The 21458-nt window shown below is 50.9% G+C and overlaps 1 protein-coding gene across 3 annotated transcripts in view; it reads right to left on the bottom strand.

The window, feature by feature from the left end:
* Positions 1–106: 106 nt before the first annotated feature.
* Asap2 (ArfGAP with SH3 domain, ankyrin repeat and PH domain 2) overlaps positions 107–21458 on the bottom strand; it is a 155909-nt gene continuing 134557 nt past the window's right edge. For 2 of the 3 annotated variants that reach the window (XM_048439776.3, XM_085690838.2), the window contains 10 exons: positions 21074–21189; positions 19718–19785; positions 18346–18459; positions 16033–16288; positions 13940–14074; positions 12234–12399; positions 5965–6014; positions 5589–5659; positions 5125–5247; positions 107–2533 (listed from right to left, as the gene is read on the bottom strand). In XM_048439776.3, the coding sequence (XP_048295733.3) occupies positions 2459–2533; positions 5125–5247; positions 5589–5659; positions 5965–6014; positions 12234–12399; positions 13940–14074; positions 16033–16288; positions 18346–18459; positions 19718–19785; positions 21074–21189 (1174 nt within the window). In that variant the 3' untranslated portion in view covers positions 107–2458. The remainder of the gene's footprint in view (positions 2534–5124; positions 5248–5588; positions 5660–5964; positions 6015–12233; positions 12400–13939; positions 14075–16032; positions 16289–18345; positions 18460–19717; positions 19786–21073; positions 21190–21458) is intronic. The other variant, XM_048439778.3, reaches the window with a different exon arrangement.

Below are 21458 nucleotides of genomic sequence, written 5' to 3'. Positions count from 1 at the left end.
GAGGACCTTGGAGGGCATCTGCTGGTTTTCGTGAATGGGTTTAAAAGGATCTTACGGTTCATACCCTCTACTGCCAACAGCTAATACTTGAAAGAGGAAAACCATGTCCATTTAAAAGTACTTTATTTTTTTTTCCAGTCAAATGACTGGTTAACAGGAAATCAATTTATTAAACATGCTCTAATTATAAATCACTGCATTAGGACAATGAAAATAATCCGTTTAGGTTATACAGTATATACAGTTGCGCTGCAACTAGACCAAAGTAACCGAGTGAATGAATCGAGTATCACACATCTCAAAATAGCATTCTAGGCTGCAGTTCATCCTCACCCTCAACAGATCACACTAGTCTGCGCACCATATTCTGAGTCCTCTTCCCTCCAAGTCAGACCTGACGGAAAGTGGCAAAAAATAAAATAAAAATAAAAATGAAGCCCAAATTCCACGGCTGACACTCATGAAATGTAAACTTTAAATATAAATAGATATCTACAATGTTTTCCTTTCAGTTTTCTCAATTTGCAGAGAGCAAATAACTAAGAAAGGATAATTAGGAGGGAAGTCGATTAAATTTCTCTTCTGGTAGAAAGCACTATCCGTTACCACACAATAGCACCACCAGAAAGTGGGAAAATGTTTCCTAGGCATTTAAGTACCAGTGAACCTGATAGGTTAGCTTGGGACTGGAGTTCCAATGTTGATATGCATCAACGTGATTCCTCAGAGAGCTGGCACCAGGTCACCAAAGAGGATGATACAGATGCATGGTGGGTGAGGGGCACTGTAAAGAGGTACACTGTGCAAATGCATCTGTCCATCCTCTCGGGTCTACGAGAAAAGTGGCTAGAAGGACTTAAACGATAGAAATGAACAAGTAGTGAACGTAACAAGTAGTGTTGAGAAGGGGTGGGGGGAGGGGGACTGACCTTTGATACAGATCTAACATGTTTTTACCCAGAATCTGAAAGACAGGAGACAATCACTATATAGCATCATAAAACATTCCAGTTTGTCCTGATTGCCTTGAGACAAAGAAAGGAAAGCTCCGTGCTCGTAAGAGCCTTGTGCAAAGACAGTAAAGACGGAGCTGCTTCGATCAGGTGTCGCCTGGACAACATCACTGCCTTGTTGCCAAGCCTACACTTCAGTCCGTTCCTTTTGCTCGCAGTCCAACTCTTGTTCACACCCTATACTCGCCTCTTTATTCCAAAAGCGTGCCAGAATTTCCCATCTCTCTACCATGACTTTTATGCTTACAGTTATTAAATAGAGGTATGACAGTCAAGTTCATGAAACAAATGAGTTTTGATTTCTATCATATACAACAACCTATAGTCCCCCACCCCCACCCCACATATTGTGAGTTTCAAAGTTACGTGAGGCCTTACATAGTGTAACTGGGATGTCTGGGGGTACTGGGCTCCCCAGGATCTACAGATTTCTGATATGCTCTTGAATACAAACAACTGAACAGGCTAAATTTCAAAACAGTGTAACTACCATTCCTTTTGGAGAATCCTATTAAAGACAAGACACTAAGCAGAGCAGGTGTCCTTGGGAGCTGGGAGGGGAAGGCAGTGGCACACACGAGGACACAATGAGGCATCTGCCTCTCACTGTGGTCTGCACCCACTCGTGTACAGTTGCTTTCTGAGTGACGGGGGACGTTGAAGGAGGCAAATCCTAAAACACCTAGGGCACACAAGCTGGTTTCAAGGGCTTTTTGCAATCCATCATCCTCAATTTTCAACCAAATTCAGGAACTGCAATTTAAGAATACTGGTGCAGAACAGACTGCTAAAATTGCGATGTCCTAATAGCCCATCAGTAGTATGCCAGGTATGACTGTTCACAACAACGGGTCATACATACATGCAGGATCATGGCAGCTGCCACCTTGGGCTGAGGCCGGAAAAGTACAAGGCTAACGTGTAAATTGCCAAGTTGCTTTAAACAGACACTGGCTGGGTCTCAGAGGAATATATGTCTTACAGGGGAATGGATGGCGTCTGTGGACAAAGCTCAGGGTACGGCAACAGACTGAAGCAGCGCGGTTCCGGTCAGCTGAACCGACAGTGCCAAAGCTAAGCAATGGCAGAACCGCGCTAAGGAAAGCTGGAAGAATCCTCCAAATTCGTCTAAGCATTTTTAGGCTTAGCTACTCCTGAAAATGCAGGATCCTGGGTCTACAGTTAAAATAGCCTCTTGCCCCCTCACTCTTAGGACATTCGGCTTTTCCTAGTAAAAGTATAGCAATGTTGCATGAAAACCACAACCTATAAAAAGAATCTGCTTGAATATAAAAACTGCCTTTGAGTTTTCAGAACAAAATGGTACTATGAGACGATGGGTGGCCATACGGCAAGGATCCAGGAGACCGGCTATAGCCAGCCTCGGTACCAATGACAAAATGGAACGTCATGATTAAAGAAAGGCCTTCTGCTCAGTTAGCAACTCAGTCAGCAATAAAGTGCACGAACGAGACGGGAAAGGCTCCTTTGCGGCTGGGGTCTCCGTCGATGTGGCCAATCTGAAACGAGCAAGTTTGGGTTATAAACGTCAGCGACTCAGAGGGGTAACACATACTTGTTTGTGCAGAGGAATTTCTGCCCGAGAATGATGGAAAAACAGCTAAGCCATTTCTTTTCTTTTTCCTTCCCACCTGTGCTTGCCTCCTTCCACAAGCCCTCATACACTCTCAGACGGCTACAGGGGAGCAGAGAGATGTTGCCCCTGGGTCCCAGCAGGACGAAAGACACCAGGGGAGTCATCTTGGATCCACTCCCACTTCGTCCGTGAGTGAAGAAACTGTATAAAACTTGGCCAAAGTAATGATGTGGCCCCATTCATATTTCATCAGGCATTTGTAGAAAATGCCAGACTGAAAAAAATTCAGTCTGGGTAAATAGCATAAATTATACACATGTATAATCTCAACCATGTCCATGATATTAGCAAATTGTCAAACTACACTTTTTTTTTTTCCAGATTGCCACTGAGAACGCTGGGTTCTCAGGAGAGGCAGGCTCTGTAGTCACGGTAACATTTACTTCTTTTGTGGCTGTCCAGATTTTCCATACTCTTGGAAACAGACGCTTTCCACTGGGTTAGCTTGAGTCAGGTTGGAATCCATCCACCACACAGGATGAAATACAGTGATTCCAACCCTGCTTCCTGGTGGTAGGTGTTGTGGGTGTGTATGTGGAGGGGTGAGGCCAGGTTCCTGGAGCCCAGTGCAGGACTCTGCCCAGGCCCAGCCATACACGGGAGTTCCTCAGCACACAGAAGAGGAAGGAGTCTGGGAGCTGAGGTGCCGAGGAAAGTGATGGGAATGGAAGTAAGGGAACTTCTTCCCTTAGTTGCTTCAAGAAATGTGACAAACTACCAGCAATGGTACTGCAGGGTGGAGCCACAGACCCACCAGAGAACTTGGGGGTTAGGCTGCAGAAGGGACAGGCAGCTACAGACGGATCAGGTCAAACTCCTTGTGGCTGACAAGCAAAGTGCCTCCCCAAGTCCCAAGGGACCTTTTGAAACACTTGGTATCTGAGTTTTGTCTAAAGGGCAGGGCCCCGAGTGCCCACTGGGTGGCAGTCCATGCTGAGCTCTCTCTAGGTACACTCCATTCCACGGGTTCGTCCCTACACCCTCATCCCCAGCCTACCACCCATGTCATTACTGCTGGTCCCCATGGCATCTCGGCTGCAGTGCTGTGCACGACTTCCTTTCGGAGATGATGTCACTCAGATGTATAGATCTAAGCACCTGCTGCCCAGGTCCTCCACCTGTTAAGTGGTCGGGTCTGAACGACAGGGGCTGCTGGGAGAAGCTCAGTCCCACGCTGCTCTTGTACCAGCTGGATGCTGAGCAGGGTGCAGCCTGTGTCGGGATCAAAGTGACACAGGACTCTGCCCTGAGCCTAGCTCTCTGGATGCCTCGCTCCACACATTGGCAGTGGAGGGCTGCGTGTGGAATTTATGGCCACAACACTCCCAGTTCAGGTCAAGGGTGCTCTGGAAATGGAGCTCGAGTGGCCCATTCATTATAATAGTGAGGTGTTCACCTAAGTGACGTGGGACGTCCTTCTGAATATTTTTGGTTGATGAATAACGCTGTTTTGGTCAATGGCTTAACAGAGTAAAGCTAGGTGGAAAATCTAAACAAAGATAACACAGAGAGAGAGAGAGAGAGAGAGAGACAGAGACAGAAAGCGGAGTCAAGGAGATGCCATGTAGCCAACCAAAGGAGAAAGAAACATTACCAGTAAGCCACAACCTTGTGGCGATTTGGTTAATTTAATAGTTAGAGCTCGCCAGTAAGAAGCCTAAGACAGTGGCCAACTGTAACTGATAATAAGCCTCAGAGTGGTTATTTCATATATTTCATAAGTGGCTTCAGGAACAGGCGAGCGGAGGAAAACCAGTCCAGGGGGGACCAGCGGGACGGAGAACACTTCCAGCTACACCTGAGGACAGATCAGGCGCACTCAGAGGAGGATGTCCATACAGAAGACACCAGAGGATGTGGAAGGCACTGCATGTTAATCTGGCGGTAGCAGCAGACCTAGGCTGCTTAGGCTGAGGGCTTCCCTTGTCTTGTGCACAGCCTCCCCCACGGCTCCACCCCGACTTGTGCACAGCTCCCCTCCCCACGAGCCGCTCCACTCTGACTTGTGCACAGGCCCCCCCACGGCTCCACCCTGATTTGTGCACAGGCACCACTCCCCCCCCACGGCTCCACCCTGATTTGTGCACAGGCACCACTCCCCCCCACGGCTCCACTCTGACTTGTGCACAGGCGCCACTCCCCCCACGGCTCCACCCTGACTTGTGCACAGGCGCCACCCCCCACGGCTCCACCCTGACTTGTGCACAGGCGCCACTCCCCCCCCCCACGGCTCCACTCTGACTTGTGCACAGGCGCCACCCCCCCACGGCTCCACCCTGACTTGTGCACAGGCGCCACTCCCCCCCACGGCTCCACCCTGACTTGTGCACAGACCCTCCATGCCCCCCACGACTTGTGCACAGGTGCCACCCCCCCACGGCTCCACCCGACTTGTACACAGACCCTCCATGCACCCCCCGACTTGTGCACAGGCTTCACGGCCCCCCGACTCACCCACCACTCCTGATCTTCTTCTCCATCCACAATGATCACATCCCCCTCAGAGAAAGTCAGCTCGTCCGGGTTGTCAGCCACGCAGTTGTAAAGCGCTTTGACTCGCTTGGGCTTAGCCTTGGTCTGTGTCAGGAGAGAAAGGGTGAGGGGCTAGTGCAGGGGCCAGTGTGACAGAACGAGCCTCTGTCTTCTGCTTGCCTCATGAGCCACGCACCTGGGCTGGGAAACTCACAGAGGTCAGGCAAGCCGGGATAAGCCTGGGAAATGAAACCCCCGGGGTCTGGCACTGGCGGGGACTCTATTGTGGCAGTGAACAGATGGTCAAGCTGGTCAGCTCCCCAGTCAAGAAACAGCACCAGAAAAAAGTCCTCAGTCCTCCGCCCAGGAGAAACAGAAAGCTTGGTTGCCTTGGAGCAATCCCAATGGGTAGAGCCAGGGACAGGATAGCAGGCTTGTTCACTTACCGCCTGTGACTTCCTAGGCATGGGTGCTGGGGGTTGCAGGGCCATGGCGTTGGACAGAGGGCCTGGAGCTTCTGTCAGAGAGATCAATCCTCTGTGTTAGGGCCAAGACAAAGCAACTTTACAAGACACCCCCAGCCCCAGCCCATCCATTTTAACTCTGAGACAGCAGCTGTAAGCGCCACGGAGTTATGTCTAAAAGCGGGGCTCTCCGTGCATTTTGTGGTATCAAGAGAGAAGTCCTGTAGAAGGCAGAGAACTTCCCGGCTTTACAGTGTAAGAAACTTAAGCTTCCAGGCCCTGACCAGGGCTGACCAGCTATCTAGACACGCCACCCCCACCCACCCACAAATCAACCTGTTCCAAGTTAAATAATTACCAGGCACTCTTGACTGGCCTTTGTTGATCAGTGGGGTTGGCTTGTCAGTCCTAGAAGGAAGGAAATACAGATTTATTGCTCACCCAGGCTACCTGCTATGACCTTATGCCCTTGATAAGGGACCCCGATCTGTGCTCAAGCTGGTGCTTGCTGTAACTGCCACCCCAGCCCCACCCTTGAAAGGGAAAGGTCCAGAGCAAAGTGCTACATCCTGATCCTAAACCCAGCACGGCAGGGACCCCTGTTCACGGTGGCCTGGGGCAGAAGCTAAGCACCTATCACTGCTTCCACTCATTTGCTTACTCCAGCCCCGACTTGAGCCTCCATCATCCCGTGAAAGGGGAGGGGCTGGAGCTTAATATCAGGCCTGGGTGGCTCTGTCAGGGTCTCTGCAGACATCACATCACCACAAGTCACACACAGCATCACGACATCACGCATGCCTCTGAACTCCCGGGCCCCTGCTCTGGGAACCAACATGGCTGATGGCAGGCCCACTGAACCCTGTGTCCAGCATTTCCTCCAGCATGCAGTAGAGACAGACAGGAGTGGTTCTCACGGCTGACAGAGGGGGGCTCTATCTACTCAGATTCACCACTGGTGAATCTACAGAGAAGACTTTTCAGCTATAGAAGATGGGACACTAGCTCTGTGAATTCTCTAAAGAGAAAAGGGACCAGGGTCTGGGGAGGGCTAAGAGGGCTTTCTCTTCTGTCGCCTAGGGATGTTGGGGGACCTAGCAGGAAGTCAGACAAACAATTGGGCAGGCGAGCCTTGGGAGGGGCCGAGGAAGCAGGGAGGCAGCCTGGGATAGCATTCTTTCCACCACAGGTCACTTCCTCTGCAGCCCCAGTGAGTCTGTCTGGGCGCTGGTCTGCAGACTCAGGATGAGAGGGAAGAAAACACAACTTGGTGGTATTCTTATTTTCAAGGGGCTGAAAAACCTAAACAAAGACCCAACTTGATCCCCACTGCCTCTGGGCACATATGTCCTAGCAGACATTATGAAGCTGTGTTGCCGACAGCATACTCTGTGGTCAATGAAGGGCTCACAAGAGCTACTCAGCAGAGGACCATAGTCAGCCAGCCTTGCCCTCAAAGGCCAGGTAAACAGAAGAAGGGTCACTAGTTCAAGGCTAACTTATGCTAATACATAAAAAGTCAAAGGTCAAATTTTTGTGAGTTAGTCTCTATGACAACCATTAGCTTTGTCTGCTAATGAGGTGGGAAGGTACCATGGATGGTGTTGCCATGCCAGCAAAATGTCACTTACAGGTGTGGTGGTTTGAATGAGAATGGCCCCAATAGGCTCATACACTTAAATACTGCTTGGTCCCCAGTTGGTGGAACTGTTTGGGAAGGGTTAGGAGGTGTGGCCTTGTTGGAGGAGGTTTGTCATTAGGGGTGGTGAACTCTGAGGTTTCAAAAGCCTATGCCAGGCCCGGTTAGTGCCTCCCCAACCTGTCTCTGCCTCGCGCCTGTGGCTCAGGATATGAGCTCTCAGTTGCTGTTCCTGGGCCACGCCTGCCTACTTGCTGCCACGCCCCCACCCTGATGACGATGAGCTCAGACCATGACACCATGAGCCCCAATGAACTCCTTCTGTAAGTTGCCATGACCACGGTGTCTCTTCACGGCAAGGAAAAAAAAAGGAACGAGGATACAGGCACTAAAATCTGCAAGTGCAAGAAATCTCACATGCCGCAAAACCCACCGATAACTTGGGACTCGTGGGCATAAGCGGTGGCGGCAGCTGGCCTGTGGGCCTGCTCTGGCTGTCTCCTGCTCTAAGAGAACAAATACGAAATGATAGGTTTGTATCTTGTTCAAATGGTTAGGGGAGGAGTGGGCTTCCATTACAAAGACTATACACCATGTCTTCCCTTAAACTGGAACTCTACCAACAGTGACAGCCTGGTTCCATTCATCAAAATCTGCCTCGGAGAAGTACACCCTAACATCATCTGCTTTCTCATCCTCCACCTTCTCTCTCAGTTGGACTAAAACCAGTGGGAAAACTCATCTGCAGCCCTAGCTTGGCTCTTGTGAGCCCCGGGGAAGCAGCTGGGAGGGACGCCATGACCTGTCACTTGCCGGCGAGTACCACTGATCTCGCGTGCCCTCGGAGTGCCAGGAGCCCACTGTTTCTTGTCCAGAACTTCAAGACATGACCTGGCACCGTAAAAAGTAGCACACAGGAGGCAGAGAATCCAAGAACATTACAAGAGGGAAGAGGAAAGGCACACAAGGACCAGGAGAAGCACAACCCTCGGCTGTTAGCAGAGGGGCCTGGGAAGCAAGCATACTTGTCACGGTGTTAACTCAGCAGCCAACCTTCAAACCACTGTTTAAGAATGTTACAGTGCAAGTGTGCACTTGGGGTTCTAGCAAGATGTCTTGGCAAAGCAGTACACAAGCATTCTGATTTTCAAATGTCAAGCTGTAGCCTGGGACTGCCGCTCAGTGAGAAACACACTCATAGCAGGCATGAAGCTCTGGGTACCACCCCCAGGATCATGAAGAAAGTGGGGTGGGGAGAGAGGAATAAAGAGGGAAAAAGGTGGGAGGGGGAAAGATAGCATATAAAAAATACTTTCATTCCTCAAGCAAAAGTGAAAACTCAAGCCAAATGAACAAGACCTGAAAAGGAAAGAACTAGAAATGTCAGAAAGAATTGCGATTAGCCCAGCTGACCAAGCAGGAAACGCTTACACAAGGGTAAGGGAAGTCCTAGAATAGTCCCCGGGTCTATAGAGTAACATCCCTGTCAGGCCAAAAGCCTCTGCAAGTGGGAGACGTAGCAGGCTGTGAAATAAACAAGAGGCTTCGCCAAGAGCAAATGACAGCAGAAATCCCCAAAACTACGTCAGGAACCGGCAAGTCCCTGGACTTCCAGCTACCGTCCCCAGTGCACTGAAGACAGCTTCCATTCCATGGAGGGCACAGCACAGGACATCTCACCTAGGGACACGGGGGCAGCTGGAGAGAACATCTTCAAAGCAAAGGGATTAAGTTTAAGATTAATTTTAATGTGACTCCCAGAAATCATATACCTTTCAGGCAGACACATTGAACTGAGGTTGCCCAACGGCGGGGGGGGGGGGGGGAACCACTCAGACTATGAGATCTCTAGACAAACAGCCATACTACCTCAGGAAAACCTATTGTTAGCTAGCGCCTAGATAGAAACGACCCCCCAGAAGGTTCCCATGTTAAATGCTCACTTGCCAGATGATGTACTTTGGGGAAGTGGTGTTAAAGTGGTGTCATTTCAACTGTACTTTAATAGATAAAGCCTGCCTGAAGATCTGAGAGTAAAGCGGCCCCTCTGGTCAGCCTTACAGACCAGGGAATGGTGACACACACCTTTAATCCTGGTAGCCACAATAACACGCACCTTTAATCCCAGTAGCCACACTAGTTGACATAGGAACCGACCAGGCAGAGTATGTCTTTAATCACAGTGGTGCATGCCTATAATCCCAGCCCTAGAGAAGATTCTAAAACGGAAGGAACCGGATCTCAAAAACATTCTCATTTTGAGATTTCTGGAGGCAGGATCGCTATTTTGGACGGAGGTTGAGGTAAGAGCCAGGTAAGTGGCTGGCTGCCTTCCTTTTCGGATCTTCAGGCTGAACCCAAATCTCTCTCTCTGAGTTTTTATTTAATCATGCTTCATTAAGGAAACAGCAACTAGGAGACAGGGCCCCTAGGGGCATGCCTTTGCAGGACCTACCAAGCATGGCTACAGCCCACTCTCCATTCCAGACCCCTGCTTCCTGCTGTTAGGAGGTCAACAGTTTGGTCTCTGCCACTGTGACATGCTTGCCTCCCCACAGGCCAAGCACAGTGGAGCCAAGCGGCCCTTGGTAGGCCTGTGAACCAAAGTAAGCCCCTCCTTCTTCACACTGCTTCTCTTGAGCTTCTGTGACAGTGAAGAAATACCACGTGCAACCTGGCCTGAGGGTGTGAGGTCTCACCTGAAGCAGAACAGCAGCACGCAGGGACATTTACAGGAAATGGCTTCTACCACAGAGGCCAAACCCCAGAAGCCAGCAAGGCAAATGCCCACCCCTCCCCCAAATCATTCAGTTCTTAAAAAACGAGATATAACAGATATAATAGGGTGAACAAAACCCGGATGCTATAAAGAGAGTTCGATTTCCTGTGAGGATGGAAATGGAAAACTAAAAAGGCAAAATTGAGAAGACCCCTCTGGCACAGAAACAACACGGGGACTGAGGAAGACGGCGGTACTGAGGAATCCAGCTGGGGATGGTGCTCCAGGCCCCACCTCTAGGGGGCAGGCTTTGGTGAAGGGTACGAGAAGCTAACATGCTGCCCCCATCACCTTTCCTCTTCAAAGGACGATGGGGGAGGAGTCAGGAAGGCATGGGGCCTTGGGTCTGGGGGTCAACCAGGCGCATGTACCCAGATTTCACCTCTGGGATCTGGGGGAGCACGGAACAGTTGGATAATTCGATAAAACCAAGATGGCACATTTAAAGGAATGGCCAATGCGGCTGACAGCTGCGAAGTGGGAGTTATATTAGAAGAGACAGTGAGGGCGGGGGCGGGATTTAAAGCATCTAGCCAAGAGGTTTGTTAGAGGTGGGGGAAGGTCGGGCTGGGGGTGAGTGATCTGATCACACTAAAAATCCAACCTGGGTGAGGTAAGAAGACTATGGCGCAGCAGGGGACAGATGGCCTGGGTAGAGGTTGGGGTGGGGGAAGGCGCTAGAGGTTGCAGGTCCAAGTGCTGATGCTGGAACTGGACCTGACCCAAGCAGGGAAAGAAGGCTTTGGCCTCTAGGTCAGACGGAGGCAGAGCCAGGAGAATGTTCACGGGAAGGAGCGACTGCATGACTGAGAAAGAGAGTGGCAAGTGGGAGCCGAGAGGATGAATGCACAGTCACCGCTGTTCTGTGTCCCAACAGAACCCTCTCCACACACTCAGGCCCAGCTTCCAGCACTGCTCACACAAATAACAGGGCAAAAGTAACACGGCCTGGCCTGTCTGGGGCGGCCTGTCTTGGGCCCAGGTCTTCAGGAAGTCACACCACCGGAAGAGATCGTACGTATGAGGGCATTGCGGTCAGCTGACTGGCTGAAGTGTTGCTGAGGGAGCAACAGCTTCCAAGTCCACAAAGTGGGGAGCCCTCCATGACACCAGTCTTTACCAAACAATTTCCATCCTGGGTGCGTGTGTGGGGGTGCTAGCTACAGAAAAGATAAACCACTCCACTGTGCTACCCTGCAACCCTGGTGATGGGACTCACATGCACACAGCTAAGAGAGTATGTCTCATAACATGAAGTGCTGGCGCTGCCTATGTGAGAGAAGGCGGATACGGTGATATAAACTCCCGGGTTCCAATAGAGAGAGCTACAGACCACAGAAAGAGATGAAGGAAAGTTTGTGTACACAGACATTGGTATCCTGTAGCTCTGACCATGTCACCTCCCACCCAGACCGCACACCTTAGTAGCGAGTCCACAAAAAGAAGACTCAAACGAAATCTACTTTCTACTATAAAAGCATAGAGTAAGAGATTTAGAGATGGGGGGGGCGCTGAAGAGATAGCTTGGTGGTTCAGAACACTGGCTACTCTTCCAGGACACAGGTTCGATTCTCAGCACCCACACGGTGACTCACAACCACCTTTAGCTCCAGTTCCAGGGGCTCTGACACCCTCATCTGGCCTCTTTGGGCACCAGATATACGGGTACAGACATACAAGCAGGCAAAACACTCATAAACATAAAATAAAATTTAAAGAATTTTAAATGCTGTCAAAAAGGTAACTGGATCCCTCTGCAGTGTGTGCATGAAGGAAAAAGCCCTTGTCTGTAGGAAACATCTCAGTGACCCCGTGGAAGGACCATACATTCAAGATAATGTTTCTAGGGAGCAAAACACAGAACCAGTGGGGGCTCAGTTTCTTAAAAACTTGACTCCAAAAATCCCAGTGTTAAAGCACAAAAATCTAAATTGATTATGCAGGTTTAAGATTTAAGTGTGTAGTACGCCTTCAGCTAAGAACATCCTCGCAGAATTAATGTGAAGACCCTCGAGAGCTGGTCAGTAAGTTACCCAGCACTTGGCTTCTCACCCTAGCATGACAGAAACATGGGAGATGTCCAGGGCTCACACAGAAATCCCAACAGATGCAGAAATGGGGCCAAGACCACTGGAAGCCCTCTGAATGGGAGAGGCAGTGTTGGCTGCTGTGCCCAGGCACAGAGTGGCCAGGCAGGGGCAACAGTTACCCGGAAGATGGCTTCTTCTGAGGCAGGCGGCTGGGTGGCTGGGGCGGCAGGGGTGGGGGCTTGCTCTGCGAGGCCCCGGCTTGGGAGGGCTTGCTTGGCTGGCTCATGCCTTCTAGTGCGGCTGATGTCTTAGCCACAGGCGGGGGTGGTGTGGTGGTCAGGGGATCTGTGGAGAGAAGATGGGGATGGGGAGGGAAAGAGAGCGTGAGCTCCCCAGGTCACACACCTAGTCTCTTTCTGGAGACTTCTTCTCTAGCATTCTTCTGGGAACACCCATGGCTGCTTCTCAGCTTGTCTCCTCTAGGAAACTGCGAGGAGCAAACCCATGAGGAAAGCAAGCCTCAACTACTACTGAAACTTTGCTGAGGTTTGTGTGTGTTTAGCTGGAAACCCATGTTGGGGCCAGCCCTGGATTCTGCGGCTGACTGCCCCAAAACCAACAGAGTAAGCCAGAGTCTGAGGTTAGGTTTAAGGCTGGCATCTGCCCTGGGGAACCCAGAATGCTTGGGCCAGGGTTCTTCTTGTATCAAATGACCCAGCACCCAAAGGGAACTGAACTCTATATACCCTACTGGCCTCTAGGGGGGCGGGCTAAGCTTTGAGGACAAACTGTGATAATCGTGGTATGGGGTCCCCAGTCTGAGGGGAGAGGTGATGGTGTCTACTACTCTCTGTATTGTCTAGAGGACAGGCTGTGGCTCAGAGGCAAACTGACTCCACCAGAGTGGGCAGAGACATTTAAAAAAACCAAAACCAACAGAGTGAGGTCATGCATCTGGGCCTTCCCTCACCCCACCCATCTCAAAAATAACAGAGTGCCAGGCCCTTGTGGATGGCCTGCTCGAGATGGAAGCAAAAAACGTATGTGGAACAAGAAGGAGGGGGAAATAAAGAAAGGATCTAGTTCATGGCCCCTCTCTCTTCCCTTTTCCGTTTTAACAGAAACACTCAGGAGCACCATATTGAGAGGCAGACGGGAGGGCAGTTGTGAGCCCTCTTAATGCTTGACCTGAGGATACTGCAGCTGGACCCTGCCCCAGATTCTCTGCAGTTTCCTGGACACATGCTGCAGCTGCAGCCGCTAACATAGTCTCTCTTGGCAACCCCTGCAGCAGGGCTGGGGCGCTTTCTGTGGCCTAGGAAGACCGCAGGCACCGTGGCCTAGGAAGAGCTCCAGTGCCCCAGAAGCAACAGATTCAGAGACGCTGAATTTCCTGCTCCTTAGGCCGAGGCAGCGGGCGGGCAGCAGACAGGGCTGGTGTCACTCACCCAGGGGAAAAAACGTTTGGCTCTGCAGCAGGAGAAAGGTGCTTTCCCACTGCCTGGCTCCCAGCGTGGGGGAACTGCCAACTACACACTGGCGTGAAGAAAATCTCATGCCAGATCATGACTGAAATGACCACCCCCAAATCACTTTACAGCTAGAGGAACTGGAAGGATGTTGTGTGGAGAGGGAAAGAATGTTGTTAAATGCTGGCGAGACAGAGAAAAGAGTGAGCCATCTTGGGAGTGGGGTGAGGGAACAGATGGGGGCTTGAGGTAGAAACTGCAAGGGTTGGGGCCACACGGGCAACATCTGGTATGTACCTGTGGGCAGCCCACAGCGGTCTCCCCCAAGTGGCTGCCAACAGTGCCCCCTGTTTTCCAGATTCATAAGGCCCACCGGCAAGAAAGGAAAAAGGAGGAGGAAAAAAAAAAAAACGTACTGGTAGACGTCACTCGCAGAGGGGGCAGCGGTGGGTGGACAGCTGGCAGATCTGACGAAGATCGCTGCCTGCTGGCACCGTCCACACCTACAGAGTTTGTCTTCCACAGGGTGTTAGCCGAGGTGGCTGCCTGAACTAAACCCACACGCATACACACAAGCACACACAGGCACGTGCGCGCGCACACACACAGAACAAAAACAGAAACAAAACACTTTGTTATTGATCCTCTCTCTCATAAAATGGTCAACATGAACCTTCTAGAACAGCAACAGAACCCTGAGGATTTACTTTTTTCCCTTGTAGGGAAAGGGAGACGCACCCAGAAATCCTAACAACAATAATAAAACAATAAGCTGCTCCAGGACGGTCTCACAGGTGGCCTTTTCGATCTGATGGCGAGCTTTTAAAAATGCCACGGTTTGGAGGAGGAAGTAAATAGGCATAAATCTACGGAGCACTGCACTCAGGGACCCTCTGCTCATCTCTGCCCTTCTATTGCCTCCTAGAGAGACCCTGTTCTCAGCCAGTGTGGGCAAGAGGAAGCGTGTGTTCCACACATGAGGGCCAGGGCTCTCCCCAGCCTCCTGTAATATATATCTGCCCGGAACTCAGCACGTATGATCCGGTAGCTTCGGGTGACCCCTAAAGTGATAGCACTTCTCTGGTCATGGTCTTTCTATGTGCCACTTACTCAGCTGCACAGGGGTGGCTAAGGTAGAGTCGGGCGTGGCAGAGAGGAGTTACGCCCTCCCGGGCCAGCCCCAGGGCTGGTACACTTGCCCTATGGTGAGGAAAAAATAGAGCTAAATATAGAATGGCCAAAAAAAAGTGGAAAAAGCAATCCCTCTGATTCCAGGACTGCAAGAAACCAATACGAGGAGCTGAGCCATCCTCTCCTATCGTCCAACAGAATGAAAGAAATCTCTCCTGCCACAGAGCCAGCACAAGCTGCTCCTGGGAATGCAGATACCCGGTCTTTGTGACACTCGGCCTTTCAGAATTAACATATGTCTCTGGGATAAAGAACCAGTAAGATGTCTGGAAGGACCTGCACTGCCCTGGACAGCCTGTAGGAGGCGACAGGGGGTGTTCACAGTGTCCAGGAGGAATCAAAGGTGGGGGTGCCGGTGGGAGCAGGGAGTATAGGGTCTGCTTTCTGTGCCTTTACTCCTCAGGGACTCACTAGCCTCCTGGAGTGTTAAGGCAGGGCAGGGACACATGTGGTCTGTCCAGTTGCTCTTCTGGATACTTAACACCCATTATCACCCCACACTGCCCACCCCTTCCTCGCCACCGGCTGCAGCAAGGAAACATTTCCAATGCTTTTATGCACAGCAGCCACAGCCCAGAGACAGCAAGTGGAAACTACGATTCTTTCCAGGGAAGCCCCTCCTTGACCTGGGAAGCCCTGAAGACTACCACCTAAGATTGGCAGCCTGGCAGAGCTGGGCTGGCCACTTCAAGAAGCAGAGTGGCTGGGAGCTCTTCACTATCAGAAAAATGCTTTTGTGTTTCCAAATTTGCAAAAAAAAAAAAAAAAAAAAAAAGCAAACAAACACACACGCAAAAAAAAGTCACCTGTTGAGTGGACCTGCTATGTTCAGATGGGGTAAGTTCCTGAGCTGCTCACACCTAAGACATCAGGAAGGCTCAAACATTTGTGATTTTTACAACTAGGCTGAGCACTGTCACCTTTTTCTCTACTCCTTCATTTCAAAGGTATGCTAGACACACAAAGTCATCATGTACCTTAAGCTAGCCCCGAGGAAGAAGAAAGGGAATAATCAGGACACGGGGAGGAGACCAAGAGGGGAACAGACGAGAGCACAGCGGGACGGGTAGTGGAGGGCAGCCTAGCCGGCCAGCTGCAGGCCGTTACTTCTGGCTGGCCGGTGACAGCCCTGCATCCCCCTGCACACTTCCTCTGCCAGAGTAAGAACCCAAATACAATCCCTACAGGTTTGGCAAGCTGAGAGCAAGGGAATTCCTTAGGGCAGCAGAGAGAAAATAGCTACAGAATAAACACCCATGCATCAAACTTCTCAAAGTCAAAGCCCATAGGCATTTGCAGGGGACTTAAAATCGTATACCTTTGCCGCCAACATTCCGCGGTGGGAGCGGGGGTGCACTGGTGGTGCTGGGGGGTAACGACTGAGAGGAGGGCGGGCTGCCACTCAGGATGGCTCCGTAGGTCTCGTTCTGCAAGATGCTGGGCCCGAAGCCCCTCTGCTTGTCCTTGGTGAGGTTTGCGGTATCTCTGGCCAAAGACACGGCATTGGGCTGAAACTGGCTGGACCCCAGCTGGTAGAAACTGACGGGCCGGTCCTCTCGCCGGTTAGGACTGGGCTGCAGAGAGATGCCAGGGAAGAGAGCATGAGCTGGAGGTATGGCCTTCCCTGCGTGACATCAGCTCTGTGAACAGTGAGACGCAGCCATCACGGCTGCGTGGTAGGCACCACTTCAGCCCGACAAACGCCGCTTCATTTGAGCTGCAGGATTTTAAATCCCACCCATCTCCTGTCTTATAATCAAGACATGGCCGGGCGGTGGTGGCGCATGCCTTTAATCCCAGCACTCGGGAGGCAGGCAGAGGCAGGTGGGTCTTTGTGAGTTCGAGGCCAGCCTGGTCTACAAGAGCTAGTTTGATGGAGGAGGGTTATCTGTCTATTGTGTTATTTTCATTGGTCAATAAAGAGACTGCCTTGGCCCCTTGATAGGACAGAAAATTAGGTAGGCGGAGTAAACAGAACAGAATGCTGGGAAGAGGGCTATGAGCCAGACGCCATGGAGCCAGCCACCAGGTCAGACATGCTGAATCTTTCCTGGTAAGCCACACCTCGTGGTGCTACCATGAGATTATTAAAAATGGGTTAATATCAAGATATGAGAGTTAGTCAGTAACTAACTCTCTAGAGATAATGGGCCAGGCAGTGCTTAAATGAATACAATTTGTATGTTGTTATTTCTGGGACTAAGCTAGCCATGCGGGAGCCAGATGAGGCAAAAAGCAGGCCTGCCCACAGCTCCTTACTACACTAGTTCCAGAACAGGCTCCAAAACTACAGAGAAACCCTGTCTAGAAAAAAAACCAATAAATAAATAAATAAAATAAAAAAAAAATCAAGACACACACACCTACGGAGCCGTGGCTTACTAATTGCAGGTCTTTCTTCTGTGAAGGACTTTAAGCAGAAGCTATTTCATCTTACCAACCAGCTACCTCAGCCTAGCTACACACTATCTTAAGGGACAGAATGGCCCTGGCCACCGATCAGCGATCAATCTCCACCAATACTGTGCTTAATTTAGTGCAGATCAACAAGTCCTTTTCGCAATTCCTCTGAAATGCTGAGCTGCTGAGAATCCAGTAAATCGGAGGTACTGCAGTGAAGTCCTGACGCATGGATTATCACTTGCTTAAAAAAAAAAAAAATAGTGTGTTCTTTGTGTACGTGTATTGGTATACATGTGGAGGCCAGAGGACACTGTGGGGCTCCGTTCTCTCCTTCCACCATGTGAGCCCCAGGGATGCAATCCAGGTCCTCAGGACTGGCAGAAGTACCTTAGTGCTTTTATAAATAAAGATTTATTGAGCTACAACCACGTTCTGTCATTTATAGATCCGCACTGTAAGAAACATCACAGACGGTCCAACAGCCCTCAGAGATGCTTTCTTCCATTTGCAGCTATTGTTCACCTACTATACTTTACACTAGAATATTAAAGTTGTATGGGGGAGGAAACATTAAACCATGAAAATGTGCTTGACCAGGTCCTTCCTCTCATGTTCCTACAGAACATACTGCACACCTGGCAGTGTGCTGTGAGGGAGCGAGCTAGGGTCGTAACAAGGACTGGAGGGAGGCTGTCTATGCTTGGCTGTGCACACACACCCGTGTGAAGATGGCATCGTCCTGAGGTACCCCCAAGGTATGCTTGGCAGTGTGGATGAGAGGGAACTGGACTAGGACTATAGCCCTATGCTCATTCCAAGGCTGTGTAAAACACTTAAGTCCTTCGGGCTGAACCAGTCTCTCTTGAGACTTTGAAGTCCCCATCCAATAAAAGGAGTTGAATCCGATGAACTCTAAAGGCAGCCGAGTAGTTCCCACGTGCTGGTTTCTAAGGTCACTCGGGTAAACATGACCAGCCACGCAAACAGTTTCACCTGCCTACAGGACAGGATGCTGTATAATGGCTCCATAGCAAGCGGGGTGTTCTCCCCTACAAGCCACCTACAATCATAGAACGCCTGTCCCGTTCTTCCATTGGCATGGGTTGGAGAGGAGGCGGGGAGAGAAACAGGAAAGGGAAGCCTGGAACCCACTGAACATCCCCACAAAACATCCAGCCACGGAAACCACCCAGCCACGGTAACACTTCGCGGAGAAGGAGGCACAGACCTGAAGCTTCTCGTCCACATCATCGTCGCTTTCATCCAGGTCCTCATGCAGCAATCGCCATTCATATTCGACGTGAACGTGGGAGTTAAATCTTCCTGACAGGGCCTGAGTCAGCTAAGGACGAGGAGGGACAGTTAGTGTTGCTGCCCCCGTGTTCAACCACAAAGGACAGACACGTATGGCTGTCCAGGCCAAGAATGAACAAGTCAGGGAGGAGGGCCTGGAGGACTCACAGGGAGATTCCACTCTGTTCCAGGATAGCTCATTTAAATCCTGATCTCCGTGGCAGTCCCTGGACCTGATACGCAGGATAACCCAAACCTCCCTGTCGGTGACTCTCTGGAAACCATGCGGTATGCCACACAGGCAAGGGACTGGGGGACCTAAAAGGTGATGACCATCTTACAGGTATTAGTACAGCATGGGATCAACTGGACCTCAGAAGGAATGAGTTCGCTACCAAGCCAGTCTTCTCACGATAAGAGAAATAAGCCCTATAGGAAATTATGTCCCTTTCTCCCGTCCTCTCATAGAAAGTGGCTGGTTAATTCCACTCCATCTGTATAGGACGTACGCCAATTTCTTATGTGTAGTTGATGTTTGGGGCTTAATTGTTCCCAAGAGTCAGTTGTGTGACTCTGAGTGAGTCACTTGACTCTTTTGTACCTGCTTCCTCATCCAAAAACGGGGGATTATAGGTTCAATGACTTGATGGGTGGAGTCTACACAAGCGCCTTTTGCTTATCGTCTACCTGTGCGGCATGAAGGTTCTGTGGGTTGAGTACTCACAGTGTATTTGTGTTAATAATATTCAGCAATTCTGACGATAACTTTGCAAAGAGGTACAACTAACTCAGCTTCACAAATGAGGAAACAGCCTGGGTGTGCGTTCCCCAAGCTGTAGTAAGGCACAACCCACTGCAAGCCCAGGACTGGGGAGCCTTCCACTGTCCGCAGCTCCTCTACTTCCACAAGAGAAGAGAAATGCAGCATGGACTGACCTGCATGCTGTGGATTTAAGGATACAAGTAGGAAAGTTGGCTGCACACGCTGGCGAGAGCCAGGCATTCACGGCTACCACACAGCGTGAGGGCCCATCCTTTCTTCCTGCTGCCTGAGGAGCTGGGGCTACCATCGTGGACAATAAGCACATACTGAGTCACAAGTTTCACCACAAGGGGGTAGCTATCTGGATAGTGAAGGTTCCTCAAGGTTCTTGAGAGCTCCTCCAGGTCAGTGGGCACTGGGCTTACCCCAGCAGGTGTATAACCTTGTCCTTGTTGTCAGTGTCCAGAGAGCGGGTTCGACTCTACCCCCACCCCACCCCCGAGTCCATAATGTCCCAGGCCATCTGCCTATGGCGGATGCTCACCAGTTCCTCACAGTGTTCATGCTTGAGCCTCTTGGCGATGTCCAACGGCGTCTCTCCTGACTCGTTGGCTGAAAGTCAAGGTAGAGTAAGGAGACATCAGAACTTGGCCTTACGCGTTACATATAAAACATCCCCGGAGACACGGATGTTGAAGGCTCGATCCCCAGCTGGTGGTGCTGTTGAGTTGCCTGGATCTTGAACTTATCATTAAGCGTTTCTCAGCCTTTTGTGTTTTATTGCTTGGGAACTCTGCTGAGTTCTGTAGCGCCATCTCAGTTCAGTAGGCCCAGGGCCACAGCACAGGGGATGCTGTCATCCATCCCACTAGAAGCGCCCTTGGAGACACGCCTAGAGACTGGTTTCCATGGTGATCCCAAGTCCCATGAAGCTGATAATGAAGACTATCTCGTGCAGTGTGGGGACACCTCACTAAAGAAAGCAGTAGTCACGGGATGTGATCAGGTTAACCTGGGCAGAGCTGGCTGCCATTGGTCATACAGAATATAATAGCGTAGAATAGCTATGGTTTTGAAAGAAAGGATGGTGCTACCTAAGAACCATTGAGGCAGCCAACCAACTAAAGTCAGGACCCCAGTGACAAGCAATCCAGAGGTCAAGTGAATGCGGAGTGGGTGCCACCCCCCACCCCCACACACACTGAAAGTAGTGAGCCCTGTAGGTCAGACATCTGAGCTGGGGCCCTTTCTTCTTAGGTCTCTGTCAACAAGGTTGGTTTGGGCTTTGCTTTCCTCTTCCCCCTTCTTTTCAAATTCAGACAGGGTATCTCTAAATAGCTCTGCCTTGCTAGAACTCACTGCAGAGACTGAGTTGGTTTCAAACACGCAGTCATCCCCCTGCCTCTGCCTCTCAAGTATAAGTGCCACCACGTCTGCCTTGATTAGCTTCTGTAGGTGTGGCTTTCGAGCAGAATGCATCTTTTCATCTACTTTTCGTCTGGCTCAGTAGTTCTCCTAAAACTTCCCCAGGAACCAACCCCAGCTGGATGGCTCAGGGAAAACTGTGCCCTGGCAGGGCAGCGGGTCAAGGACCAGCAACTGAGGGGAAACAAGGGGCAAGGGATATGAGGACCTGTTAGTGATAGCACCTCCTGCGTCCAAAGGTTAGTCTGACTCTGGGAGGTGAGCCAGGGTCACTACACAGCCGCTCTAGATTCACCCAGCTCAGGGCTTCTGAGGGCTGCAGGTGTGGTCACAGGCTAAGACAGACAGTAGGCGGAGCCTGTCACGTCACTCTGACAGGTAGGGGGAAGCCCTCTTGTAACACCAGAAGTGCAGAGCTGCAGAAAGGAGGGGGCCAGCAGAACCCCCTGCACCCCAGCGCACCCGGGCAGCTCACCTATCTCGATGGACGCCTTTCCCCGCAGGAGCAGCTTGAGGCACTCGGCGTTGTCCGTCAGGCAGCAGTAGTGCAGGGCCGTGCTGCCCTTGCCTGTCTGTTTATCCAGGTTCCCGCTGCTCGGAACACAGACACAGAGAGATAAAACAGCAGAGTCACGGGCCAGAGGGCTGCCCCGCGTGGGGAGACATGCGCATTAGCAGAACGAGCCGGCTCAGATGCAACGAAGACAGAGAAGAATGAATGAATGATGGCTGTGCTGTTGTTGAGTTTGGGCTAGAGCAGTGGTTCTCAACCTGTGGGTTGCGACGCCTTGGTGGTCAGTCGACCCTCTCACAGGGGTCGTGTATCAGACAGCCTACATGTCAGAGATACTTACGCTATG

This window comes from Myodes glareolus, chromosome 6, assembly GCF_982192425.1.
Source record: "Myodes glareolus chromosome 6, mMyoGla1.1, whole genome shotgun sequence".
Classification (NCBI taxonomy): Eukaryota; Metazoa; Chordata; class Mammalia; order Rodentia; family Cricetidae; genus Myodes; species Myodes glareolus.
Note: the sequence above shows the minus strand (reverse complement) of the source record. Positions and strands in the feature narration are given on the sequence as shown.